This window comes from Cicer arietinum, chromosome 2 (assembly GCF_000331145.2).
Source record: "Cicer arietinum cultivar CDC Frontier isolate Library 1 chromosome 2, Cicar.CDCFrontier_v2.0, whole genome shotgun sequence".
NCBI lineage: Eukaryota > Viridiplantae > Streptophyta > Magnoliopsida > Fabales > Fabaceae > Cicer > Cicer arietinum.
Genome location: NC_021161.2, coordinates 380,353 through 393,657, shown reverse-complemented (window position 1 = coordinate 393,657; position 13,305 = coordinate 380,353). Strand labels below are relative to the sequence as shown.

Here is a 13,305-nt window from a genome sequence, read left to right as displayed (position 1 = left end):
TATATATATATATATATATATATACATATATATATATATATATATATATTGGCAAAAACACAACGAAAAATATATAACATTAAATATTAAAAAAAATTATTGTATTTTAAGTTCAAATATATTATTTTGTTGTCGGTTATATTTAAAATTTTAGATAATAAGTCATGATACTTCCTTTACTCATAAAATATTGATAGCATGAAGAAGTTGGAGCGCCTAATACAAGTTTTTTATGATGTCAAAGAAAAAAGATTAATTTAGTATTTGAATATAAAATGTATTATTATAATTGTCTTTGAAAAAATATACAAATATTTATAACTATTGAAATTTTTTTTAAAGTCATTTAAGTCTATATCATCAACCATCTTTGTATTATATATATTTTTTTTATTAAGTAGTTAAATTTTGTACATGTGCACTGTACTATATGTTTGTGTGGCATGACATATGACATTTAACAAAGAATAAAATGAGATTTAATTAAAACGACACATCATATTTTCAATCTCTTTCACTAAAAAAACCCATAACTCTTATTATTACATTGTTTCCCTTCAAACATCATAATTTATAGAGATGGAATGAAGTATTTAATAGGTATAAAAAAAAATTAGGTTTAACTGCAATTTTTGTCTCCTATTTAAAAGATATAAAAAGAATTATGTATGATTTAAATAAACGCAAAAATAATGAAATTTCATCAAAAATTTTACTAAAATTATGTCTGAAGATTAAAACTGAAGAAAAATAAAATGAGATTACTATTTTTACGATTCAATTAAAATAGAGTCAATTAAGTCAAAAAAAATTAATAATATATGCATATAATTGTTGTTCGGTTAATTTAGAATACCATCACCAAATTTAAGTTTAAAAGTGGTATTGATATCCACGAAAACTAATTCATCTTTACTTGATAAACATGAATGGGGGTATTTTCCATAATCATGATAAATTATCAGGGGTGCAAATTTATGTGCGAAATATTTGCATGTGTCACATACTTTCAATGTGCTTCATGTATTTGGTTCTTTATATTTTCGAAAATCTATTTTTCAAACCAAAAGATGTTTATTAACATGTTATCAAAATGTTATAATTACAACACTTTGATCTAGTGGAAGATTTTTATTATAGATGGGATTGTTGTTTTATTATGCTAGCAACTAGTATTCCAAAGGGCTTGATAACTCTCACAAATGAGAGTTGTTTATTCTTTTTAGCTTTATTTATTATCATGATTTAAATATTTTTCATTAATAGTTTGAACTCTTTAATATTTAGCTTATATTTTAATATTGATATTTAATCTTTTTAAAATAAAAAAATGAAAATTAACTACTTGTTTGTCGGTATGCAGGAGAAAATGTATTAAACTTAGACATATTTATATGTCACGGTCGTTAAATAGGGAAAAAAAGAAAACATTAAAGATATTCACATGATAAATTAGTATCCAAACTAATGACCTAAAATTATTCGTTGTTTTCTTTTTCCTTTTATAGATGATTTTGAGCACGACTTTTTGCACCAACTCCATAACAAAAAAGGGATTTATTTAATAACCCTTATTTCAAAAAAAAAAAATATATAAACAAAACTCATAACTATATACTAAAATATTTTTTTTTAGTAGTTATAAATTGTTTTTGCAAATAGTAATTATAATTATCTTTTTTAAATATTTTTTAAAATTAACAATATATATATATATATATATATATTATATATGTGTGTAATTCATTAAAATTCATTCATAAAAAATTTCAAAAAATTATAATAAAATTAATGTCAAATGTAGTCTCTAGTACCACACTATCAATGTTTTGTTACGCGTATAGATTTTGACAACGTCTTAGTACATTTTGAGTTTTTTTTTCTTCTTCCTTTTCTTCTTGAGGATGTCGATGGAAATATATTGTAGAAGAACAATTTTCATCTAGAGTCCATTTGAATATTTGATTAGACGAAGTATATGCATTCGCAAATCTTTTGAATATGAAAGTTCCGTTGATACATATTATTAAGTAATTGGGAAGCGGACTCAAATATGTTATAACGAGTATTTAACATGTTATACAACAATTCCTCTTCGCTTGATGTAGAGGATAGTCGATGATAGTCGATGATTGTCTTCTTATTGATTGTCAAAATTAATTTGTTATACGGCGTTAACTCGTAAAATTGTTGTGGTGTGTGGGAATAAGTACGAGGAGACAGTCTCAATGTAATACTGGAGATCACATTCGACATTAATTTCATCGTAATTTTTATAAAATTTGTTTTGTTGTGTTTTTATGAATTATTTTTAATGAGTTATATATACATAGTTATTTAAAAAAAAAATGAATCTAAAAAAGTATTCTTTTAGAGAAGTCTCATTTGCAAACTCGAGCTTCCTTAAAGAAGTTGTCATTTGAATAGACGACTTGCAGCTAAGATAGAAAAAATGCATTTTGGTATATAGTTTTTAAAACGGAATAGTTTGACAATTTTTTTTTTTTTTGAAATAAGGGTTATTAAGAAAAAATATCAACAAAAATTAAATTGTTGTATATATTTGAGTTTTTTTATTTTAATAACCCAGCTTTAAAAAATAATTAACAATATACTACATTTTAAAAATTATATATCAAATTTTCTTTTTTATTTACTTAGTTAGAAGTTGCCATTTGCAAATGTTAATTCTTTAAGGAAGTCTAATCCGAGTTTCTAATGCAGACTTTTTAAAGATTTGTTTTTTTTTATTGGACTTTGATATACTTTAGAAAGTCGTCGTTCCAAAAGACGATTTGATGCATTTAAAGAAAAAAAAATATTTAAGAAAATCGCGATTATAAAAAAGTTGTATTTGTAAATGACAACTTATAACTAAGTTATAAAATAGTCTAATATATATTTTTCAAAAGATAGGATACTAGTAATTTTAATTTTTAGAATTGGGTTACTAAAAAAACCCCTATATATAAATAAATGGAGTACAAATAGTTGGAACAAAAAAATGGGGTGAAAATAGTAATTATGCGGAGGCACAATAATTGGGCCATTAACTTTTAAATCCAATCTCACAATTTCTCTTTGTCCGAAAAAAACAACACTCTTTTTTTTTTTGTTGACAAAACACTCCTTCTTCTTCGTTGGAGTGTTTCTGCAAATTGTGTGATCCGCGAATGTAACACAAAAAGAGAAGAAATAATGGTTGAAAGCGTGACGCCGAAACCGAGAGTTCGTCCATTCTTACGATTAGGGATTTTCCTAATCTCTCACAGTAATTATGTTAGGTAAGTACACTTCTCTTCTTTTTCGAGTTTCGTTTTCTCAATTTCAATTTCAATTTGAAATTAATTACCGTGTTTTCTGTTTCCATTTTCCAGCATCGTTTGTTTCGTATCGGGAATCGTTGCTCTTCTACTTCTCCCTATTCTCGCTAAGAATACTTACGTTTCCGAAAATGCCCTCATGCCAGGTCACACTCTCTTCTTCTTTTTTATTTTTATTTTGATTGAATAATTGAATAATGTTTTTGATTTTTCAGGTTCTGCTAACAACATGCTCTCTACTCATCATGTTTCACATGCTAACAAATTCATCAATGACTTAACTGATTCTCACATGTAACTAACTACTTTTTACCTCAATTTCATTTCTTTCTAGTTTTATTTTACATTTCTTTACACTCGTTTTAGTTTTACTCTAAAAAAAACTACCGTTGCTAGTTTGTTTGAACACTGTGAGACTTTTTAGGAAAGTTTTATGAAGTAAGCTATTTTTAGTTAATTTTCATAAGCTCTCCAAGATAGCTTATGAAAGTTTTATATAAAAATAGTTTGACTTTATTTTGACTTTTGTTTTGTTATAGAAATAGCTTATACATCAGCATTAATTCAATAAGTGCTTAATTAAGTTGTTTATCCAAACATGATTTAAGTGCTTATCAAGATAAAATAAAGTCAAACTGGCATAAGTTGAAAATAGCTTGTTGATATGTCATAAGCTGTTTTTATAACCTCTTGAACATTGTATTTACAAGTGCTTATGCTAGTAGATAAACTCAAATAAGTCAATCAAAACAAGTCTTTAGAGTTTAAAGAGCATGCATTACTGCTAAAGTTTTAAAATAAATGTCTGCGATGGCAATCTGGACTGCTATATCATGGTATTTGATTTTGATGCGACCTTGATGGGACTGCAATATCATGAATTGTGACTGCGGCGGTTACTACAACCGTGATTTGAAAACTTGCTATTATTGTAAACTAGTTTTACACTCACATTCATTTAGGAGTCCATTGTTTTGCCACGTCAATTCACTCTTGTAATTATGCATTGAAATTAATGATATGATGAAGTGGTAAAATAATGGACTCTCATTGGATGTTAGAAATTTTACCTTAAAAGGATATATAAGTCAATTTACATAATTATATATATTATTTCTTCCCACTTTTCTATCTGACCAAAAACTATGAGTGAATCTAGAGAGTAGTTTTTAGAATTCTTACCTTTTTCCCACGATTCAAACATTTATCAATCGTTATATTCTGTTAATTATCTCGTTATTTTTTTATCTCCCCATTCTCTCCTTTTCGAAACAACTGAGAAAAAGAAATAAAACTTTCGCTGTGTTCCAATGCAGTGATAGTCATAAAATTATTGCACAGTATATGTCAGCCTTGGATGCCGAGGTTACTTATCACAAGTTCTACCCTCAATTGAATCAGTTTCATCCACTGCACTTTTTCACCAGTCCTGATTCAGGTATAGTCTCAAAAAATATAAGTTGTTCATCACTTGGAATCAACATAGCTGGAATTATTAGAGCACCACGGGGCGATGGCAAGGAAGCTATTGTCTTGGTAACGCCTTACAATCCAAAGAAAGTTGGTCCAGCAGAGGCTTTGTCTTTGGGCATTGCTTACTCGGTGTTCTCACTGCTTTCACGGGTTACTTGGTTGGCAAAGGATGTCATATGGCTTGTGGCCGATTCACAATATGGAGAATATTCTGCTGTCTCCGCATGGCTAAGAGAATATCAGGCCCCTGCATTCCATGAAGCTGAAATAGTTAATAGTGAAACATGTAACGACAGTGATGCTATTGATGAACTTGGACACAATCCTTATTTTGATAGAAAATTATACAGTGGTTTTAGACGTGCCGGAACTATGGCTGCAGCTCTTGTGATAAAAGTTGCTGAGCAAGGTAACCATCATGAAGACAATCTTAATATCTATGCCGAGGCATCTAATGGGCAGATGCCAAACCTGGACCTCATCAATATTGTAAATTATCTGGCAGTACATAAACAAGGTTTGCGGATGAAAGTGAAGAAGACATTTTCTCTACTTGGCTCCAGGTGGCTTAATACTTTGGGTGGCGTATTTGAATCTCTGGGAAAAATTGCTAAAAGCTTAAATCCTCAATGGAAATTTGGTATTTCTGCTACTGAGTATGTTGAGGGGGCTGCTACACTAGCAAGTTCATTGTATTTTCAGGTATTGTACTTTTACTCCATCTAAATTGTATCTATTATTATATTAGTACTATTACCATTTTATAAATATTCTTTATTTGTATATCATTCCTCCCAGGGTTTGGGTGTTCCCACTGGTCCTCATGGTGCCTTCCGTGATTATCAAGTTGATGCAATCACTATGGAAATTTCACCAAAAGTTTCTCCTACTAAAATGATCAGGCGTAATGAATTCATTCTCCGTGGTGGAAGGTATGTGTCACTCATCCATGTGTTATTTATAACAATCTTGGAATAAATGGCTGGCCATCAATGGAAATATTGTTAAAGTTTTGCAGTTTTTACCTAATTGTTAGGTAAGAGAAAAAATTGAAATCTTTAACATGACAAATGACAAAATGGCAGTGATTTGTATCCTTATTATTTCTTTTTCCAAGAGGGGTGTGTGATTGTGATGGGAAACTATTACTATCGTAACATGTAAGTTGTATAGAATGTTATGTTATTTAGCTTTTAACATTTAATGAACTTGTATAATCTATGTATAACTGCTTCTGTACTTTATACTAAAGCACATAGTCAGAAGATTTTTCTCTCTCTGTTTGATCACCCAGCAAAGCATGTGCTACTTGTTGCAGGTTGATTGAAGGAGTGGTACGCTCAATAAACAACCTTCTGGAGAAATTTCATCAGTCATTCTTTTTATACCTCTTGACATCTCCTGGTAAGTTTGTATCAGTGGGAGTTTACATGATTCCATTTGCATTACTGGTTGCACCACTTCCAATAGTTGCAGCATCTCTCCATGCTGATGCTAACAAGTACACCCCTCAATCCACATCTTCCTCTGAAGTTGATGTCAGCCACAAATCTTGGAAATGGCTGAACTCAGCCAGAAAAGTTTTGGTCATTCATTTATGGGGTGCTGTTGTCTCCTTACTCCCATATTTCCTATGTCAAATACCTAATTCCACCCCAACAACAAACTTTACTGTTTGGGGTTTACTATCAGCTTCTAGCCTCCTAATTTTATACTTCATATTGGATTCTTCAATTTTCGAAGCTGCTACATCTCAGCCCGAGAAAAGCGAGTGGGCTAGCTTAAAATCTGTAACAATATCAACCGCTTTCATTGGTTTATCTCTCATGTCAGTCATTAACTTTGCCACAGCAGAAATCGGGGCTTTACTCATTGTCCCGATTTGTCTGATGGCTCGACCTTTGAAGCTTGATACTCGAGCTAGGAGCTTGAGAACCTTACTGAGGGCCACTTGTAATCTTGCTTTAGGTTTTATTGCATTTCCTCCAGTAGCATATGTTTTAATGAAAGGTGCTTTTGAAGACTTTTATGGTACTAGTGTTGGTGACTATTGGAACTGGGTTGAATCCCTTTGGACATGGAACAGTGCTACTTACCTCTATGTAGGTATTGTTCACCTACCATGCTGGGCACTTTGTATTCATATTTTATTTCATTCTTGTTGACATGTAATTTTAGTTAGTTGGACAAGCAATTTTGTTGCAACAAATTTACTGTCTTGATGTTCATATCTTCCACTTTAAAGCTTAGTATCATTATTCTTCGCAAGGACGTATCGATAAATGTTTAGGTGGCGGCTGGTGTATTTCGGCCCCTGATGTTGTTCTTGATGACTAATCCGTGAATGATCATTGAGCCTCTACTCTTGTTCTGCTTAAAATTTGACGTGCCAAAATTAGGATCTATGTTGGGAGCTTTGTTCGATAACGATCCTTCCACATTCATGAGGCTGCAACGATAATCTGGACAATTCTAGACAGTTGGAGATACGCGATTCATCATTTGGAGAAAAGTACCACTGTATACAATCAAAATATATGGAATTTGATTCTGTATAGTCACAACCACATATCTCAACTGTTAAACGCAGAACAAACAACATATAGTCTTATATTTTGATTTGTATTTTAAAGTAGTTTTGGTGAATTTTGATTACAAGGCAACTGTTTTTTATCCAACATTCAGTATCACTTTTGACTAAGTGCTCCTCCTAATTGCCGGGGAATTTAAGTCCAACCAAATATATATACCATATGAAAGGAAAATGCCCATTAATTGTGTTTGGATTAGGATTTGTAGTCATTGAGTGTGTTGTTTATAGATTAAAAAGTGATTTTTACATTTTATAAAAGAGTAAACCAATAAACTGAAATACTAATTAATATATCTTTAAACATTGCTTCATAGTCCCAAAAGTGACCAACTTGATGAAAACAAAAGTAGCCAAATTACTACTTTATGTGTTGGTACTTCATAAAATTTGTTACCAAACCATTTTTTAAAATATATCTCTATTTTCAAGCAAAATAAAAAGCGAGTTCATAAATAGTAACGAGGCTAGTACAAAATCTTAAAATACAAATGCATTAATGCATTTGATCAAAGCCCCCCTAATGAATGTTCATCATTAATAAAGGGTTACAAACAACCGCCATTAGGTACTCTTCCCTAATCCGACACCAAACTCTTATGAAGTCAACATACCCACCATACACAAAAAGCCATGTTACAAATTACACCAAATCAAAATTAGTTGCCAAGACCCTCATGCATCTTCAACCTTGCAATTTTCTAATAAAAAAAATATAGAAAAAAGAAAGACTTCAATGTTGTAGAACACTCAATAGGGTTGGTCAATTCACACAATGAGAACATGCTAGATTTACAAATGTAAAGATTACATGATACTTTTAGTGAAAAGCTTCTAAAACTTACTGTGAAAATAAATTAAATTGTTTCACGTCGAATTTCATCTTTACTATTTGTCGATTTATGATATGTTACTTCAAGCGAAAGAGAAGATAAATTTACAATCAATTTAATGAAGAAGTCAACTATAAATTATTTACTTAAAAAAATATATTTTTTAATTCAATCGTTTAGGATCAACTCCATCGTAGAATCGACTGCTGCACCATAAAGTCAACTACACCACCATATGTGAGATCATACTTACCTATTACATCCAAAAATATTTAACGAAATGATTTCAATATTTTTTCTTTTATCTCAATCAACATAATAACAGTGAAAAATCTTTTGTATTTTATATCACCTCCTTCACACGCAACCAGGAAAAAAAAAGCATAAACTTTAAGACACTCCCCCAACTTGAGACACACAAAAGAAAAAATACACTCTTCACACCCAAAAAATAACCTTTTTTATTTCTTCTCACTCTTAACACTCACTCAACCACTCTTCAAACACTTTCCTCATATTCTTGCTTCATTTTGAAATTTCATTATCCAAATAACAACACACTTTCACTTTTTGTAACAGTTCATATGATTCTAAAACCCTTTTTTTCATAGCTTCACTTGAACCTTGCTTTCATTTTTAACCTTTTGGGTGTGTTTCTATGTCTTTATTTGCTCAATTTTCTTGCTAAACTCTCAATTGGGTTGGTGAATTTGTGAGTTTTGATTATTGGGTTGTTATGGATCTGGTTGGATCTTCAACTTCTGAGTGCTACAAAGTTGAAGTAAATGTTAAAGTTTCGATTTTTATGAAGTGATTTAGCTTTTGAATCAATTTGAAATGGTGGGTCAGTTTTAGTTTCAAAAGGGTTGGTGTAGAATATGAAGAAGAAATTGGTTCAACAGAAATCTCAACACAAATGGAAGAAGAAGGTTTTTGCTTTGATCTTAGTGGTTGTGATTTGTTTTGGAAGTTTGTTGTTTATGCAGATGCGGTATACTCATGTTATAGGGCTTGTTTCATTGCAACACCAATTTGTTTCTCAATCTCAAGTTCAGAAGCCAAAGATTGCTTTTCTCTTCATTGCAAGGAATAGGCTTTCTTTGGAAATGGTTTGGGATGCATTCTTTAAGGTACATTCTTTTTTTTTTTTAGTATTTCTTTCATATTGTTTTTTGTTTTTTGTTTTTGTTTTTAACCCTAGTAATATGGAGTTTGACCAGAAGGTAAGTAAAGTTTGGCTGAATTTTAACTCAGGTTCTGCAGAACTATTCGTCTTGAGTGAAACGCATTAACCATTTGAGTCCAATGACTTGGTTTTCTTTTAATGATTATTTATCTTTATGTCATTTATTTTTGTTTTAATTAGTTTTTGTAATTTTGTGTGTGGAATTGATGATTTGTAGGAGGCTTAATTAGAAACTAAAGTAGAGTGCCTAATTGTGGTTACTTAGTTTCAACTTTATTGATTAATAATCAATGCTTAGTTTCAACTTGTGACACTTTGAGCTAATATTGGAAAGTTATTGGGAAGTGCTTTACTTGAATGCATTGTTGAGAATAGTTGATGGTGTAAATTTAGTAATTTCATCAATATATGTTTTAAATGATTAAATCATGATGTACATTTAGCAATCATTGATTAATAATAAAGCGTAGGGGAAATTGCTTATGATCTGATGGCCCTTTTAGTCTTTTGCACTGGCGTGTCCCTTATGTCAATGTTTTAGGAACCGGACCAAACTGGCCCGTTCAACCGAGAATCAGCCAATTCACTGGTTGGTTTGATCAGCCGCTGTACCATAGTCTGCTTGACCCATATTGAACCGGATTTGAACCACAAATGGTTCAACAGATTTTTGTCTTTTGCATTTTCAATACTATTTACTTATTTATGCTGTATTTATTGTTATTTATTCTTTCTTTTTCTTTACACCTAAGTACGAAAGTCATGCTTATGGTAAGTGTTCATAATAGATGTGTAGTTGTTGATTGCAATTTCATGAATGTTTCTTGTTTAGTGTTGAGTGTTAGGAAACATGACATCCATGGCAGAAGATATAAAAGTCAAAAACTGTATTCTATATATCGATGAATGTAAAATGGTACAAATGACAAAATGTTGATTCAAGTGATTACATCAAGCCTATTTATAAGAATTCACAGACTATATAACTAACTACTAATAACATCCCTAATGTTGAGATGCAGTAATGTTTACAGAAAGATTTATGCTATATTTTCAGGGAGGAGATAACAAATTCTCAATTTTCGTTCACCCAAGGCCAGGATTTCTGTTGAATGAGGCAACAACTAAATCATCATTTTTTTTGAACCGTCAAGTTAATGATAGCATACAGGTTTCTATACTCTCTTTGTTTGAAACAGATTTTTTTTTTTTTGTTATCCACCATGTCTCTTTGCTATCTTATATGATTGATGGATTGAAAATTGATATCTTATGGATCATCTGTGTAATTTTTTACATACATATAAAATAATTTGATTTGTTATTGAGATGCTTCAAGATTAACGTCTTCAATTTACTTAACTCTGATCCGACTTTGTTATGTTTATCAGCTTCATGATATTTAGTCCACATGATATTTTTCCAGGTAGATTGGGGAGAGGCAAGCATGATAGAGGCTGAGCGCATTTTACTTAGACACGCGCTCGGTGATCCTTTAAATGACCGTTTTGTTTTCCTCTCAGATAGGTGAGGGTATAATTTTGTTAATAACCATTTAATCTTCAATCATTGTACTCTTTGCTATAATCTTTAACAAGTTCTTTCCATTTACCATACTCATAGAAGAAATGACCATTGACATTTTTCAACTTTTGAGCTAGCATCTAACTATATTTCAGTTGATTGATTTATTTTCAGCTGTATACCTTTATACAACTTCAGCTACACATATGACTACATCACGTCGACATCGACTAGTTTCGTTGATAGGTGAGGATACATACTTGTCTTATGCTCTAGCACATTGTGTCTGCATAGAACTGAGTTTTGTCGTCTAGTTTTAGGGATACTTCAATGGAATCAATGGAACCAATTATGAAAAACGTAAACAATCAACGCACGATGTTTGTAACGAAGTTCGGCTAATTGTGCTATGTCTCCGATTGCAGAGCTGCTGCAGTTTCTTTGTATTAATATTTCAAACTTAAGGTTTACAATATACAATTTGTATTTAAATACTACGTCCCATATTACACTTATTGGTAACTATGAGTCATACCCAACATTATAATTTATTTATGCACGTGTAGTTATTTATTTGCAACGTTATAATTGTTATAAACTTGCCATTAAAATGTAAGCAGCTTCGCGGACACAAAAGAAGGCCGTTACAATCCAAAAATGGATCCAGTTATTCCAGTCTATAATTGGAGAAAAGGATCTCAGGTAAAAATCTAGCGTAATGCATAGTTTACTATAAGTTCATTCTGAATCTGAAAATACATGGCATTCATTTTATGATGAATTCTCCTGCAGTGGGCTGTTCTGACCAGGAAGCATGCAAAGGTTGTAGTGGAGGATGAAACTGTCTTTCCTATGTTTAAAAAATATTGCAAGGTAACTACTAATTAGTGGCATGGTTTGTTGATAAAGTATCTTTTATATGGTGTCACAAGGATCTTATATATATTTTCCTAAATCTCTATCTCAAATTTTCATTGAAAATATCGGATTCTTTATCAAAGAAAGTTGTGCATCTCTAAGGATCATAGACCTTGGAAAGTTGTAGCATGTTAAAAATGTTTCTTTCTTCTAATTATTTTTGGAAATATTTCTGAGGGTTTCCACACATTCAATTCCATTAAGGCTCTTTTTGACAAGGCCAAATCTCTAGCTTATAGCGAATAGTTTATAGCGTATAGTTCGTATAATTAAAATACAATTGTTCGGTAACGATTTTTTCTCCCGAGCTTATAGTGTTTTTTTGGGAGCTTATAGCATTTTTTGAGATGCTATTTCAAGTAGTGTTTGAGCTAGGTTATCATATCATATTTTCTCTCTTTTTTCCTTGATTATCGTAATTGAAAAATTAAATTTTATTTATATTTTTTTCCATGTCATTTTATATTTATCGGTCAATTCAACTATTAATTTTAGCAAACTCTTTAAATTGAATCTGCTAATTTATCCGATATCATTTTATAACCAGCCAGAGCCTAAATGTTATATATAGTCATACTTGGGCAGGGGCAAAGCCTCTTGTAGTATGGGGTAGCTTTTTCTGCCTCAAACAATATTATCTTTTGGAACAAATAAGTGCAGTATTATGCTTAGCTACTCTAGTAATATATATTTATTTACCTCGAATAAATTTATTAGTAAAAATATGTAGATGTTTACATTGAAAAATATAATGCTAGTTGTTATAGATCCAATAATATATAAATTTGACTTTTTAAAGCGTCGTCGAACGCTACTTTTCTAAATATCTATCATCGATTTTTTATTTTCTTTATTATGGTTTTAATTTACATTTTATATAATTGAAAATTATTATTAATTTTTTCGCTCACTAATTAAATTTAATATATTAATTTTAAAAATATATTTTATTTTTTTCTTTATATTTTGGACTCCCTCATAGAAATTAGGCTAGCTTCACCACTGTACTTGGGAAGGATCTAAGTTGAATATTTTTGAAACCATACATTTTTCCTGGTCTCTTTTATGCCAACAGCCTCATTCTTCTTTTCATCTCTAAATGCAGAAAAAGCCGCTACCAGAATTTTGGAGGGATCAAATCATTGTAAGTTGTCTATATACAAAGAAAAATTATTTAATAATATCTTTATTTTACAACATTAGCTTCAATTATTCATTATTTTTAATAAAAATCATTATAACATCTGCTCAGGAAATGTCATGAAGTGATTCAATATTTGATTTTGAAATGATACATTCAAATAGGTTCTTGCAATTATATGAACAGACGAAGTAAAGGTTTTTAAGTATACTTTCTTTCTTCATGCAGCCTGCTGACACATCTAAGGTGCATAACTGTATACCAGATGAACACTATGTTCCAACATTAATGGCTGTAAGAATCTTTTCTTTTCTTTC

General features: G+C 30.7%; 2 protein-coding genes across 2 annotated transcripts in view; both read left to right on the top strand.

Moving 5' to 3' along the window:
* The first annotated feature begins 3,080 nt into the window (after positions 1–3,080).
* On the top strand, positions 3,081–7,024 carry LOC101512681 (uncharacterized). Its single transcript, XM_004489173.4, has 6 exons — positions 3,081–3,284; positions 3,378–3,469; positions 3,539–3,617; positions 4,640–5,498; positions 5,595–5,728; positions 6,115–7,024. The coding sequence occupies exons 1-6, from the start codon at positions 3,199–3,201 to the stop codon at positions 6,959–6,961; spliced, it is 2,097 nt and encodes a 698-aa protein (XP_004489230.1). The 5' UTR covers positions 3,081–3,198; the 3' UTR covers positions 6,962–7,024.
* Positions 7,025–8,601: 1,577 nt separating this feature from the next.
* LOC101512355 (glycosyltransferase BC10) overlaps positions 8,602–13,305 on the top strand; it is a 6,487-nt gene continuing 1,783 nt past the window's right edge. The window contains exons 1-8 of the mRNA XM_004489171.4: positions 8,602–9,349; positions 10,463–10,576; positions 10,832–10,932; positions 11,104–11,175; positions 11,550–11,631; positions 11,722–11,802; positions 12,953–12,991; positions 13,217–13,282. Coding sequence (XP_004489228.1) covers positions 9,098–9,349; positions 10,463–10,576; positions 10,832–10,932; positions 11,104–11,175; positions 11,550–11,631; positions 11,722–11,802; positions 12,953–12,991; positions 13,217–13,282 — 807 coding nt within the window. The 5' untranslated portion in view covers positions 8,602–9,097. The remainder of the gene's footprint in view (positions 9,350–10,462; positions 10,577–10,831; positions 10,933–11,103; positions 11,176–11,549; positions 11,632–11,721; positions 11,803–12,952; positions 12,992–13,216; positions 13,283–13,305) is intronic.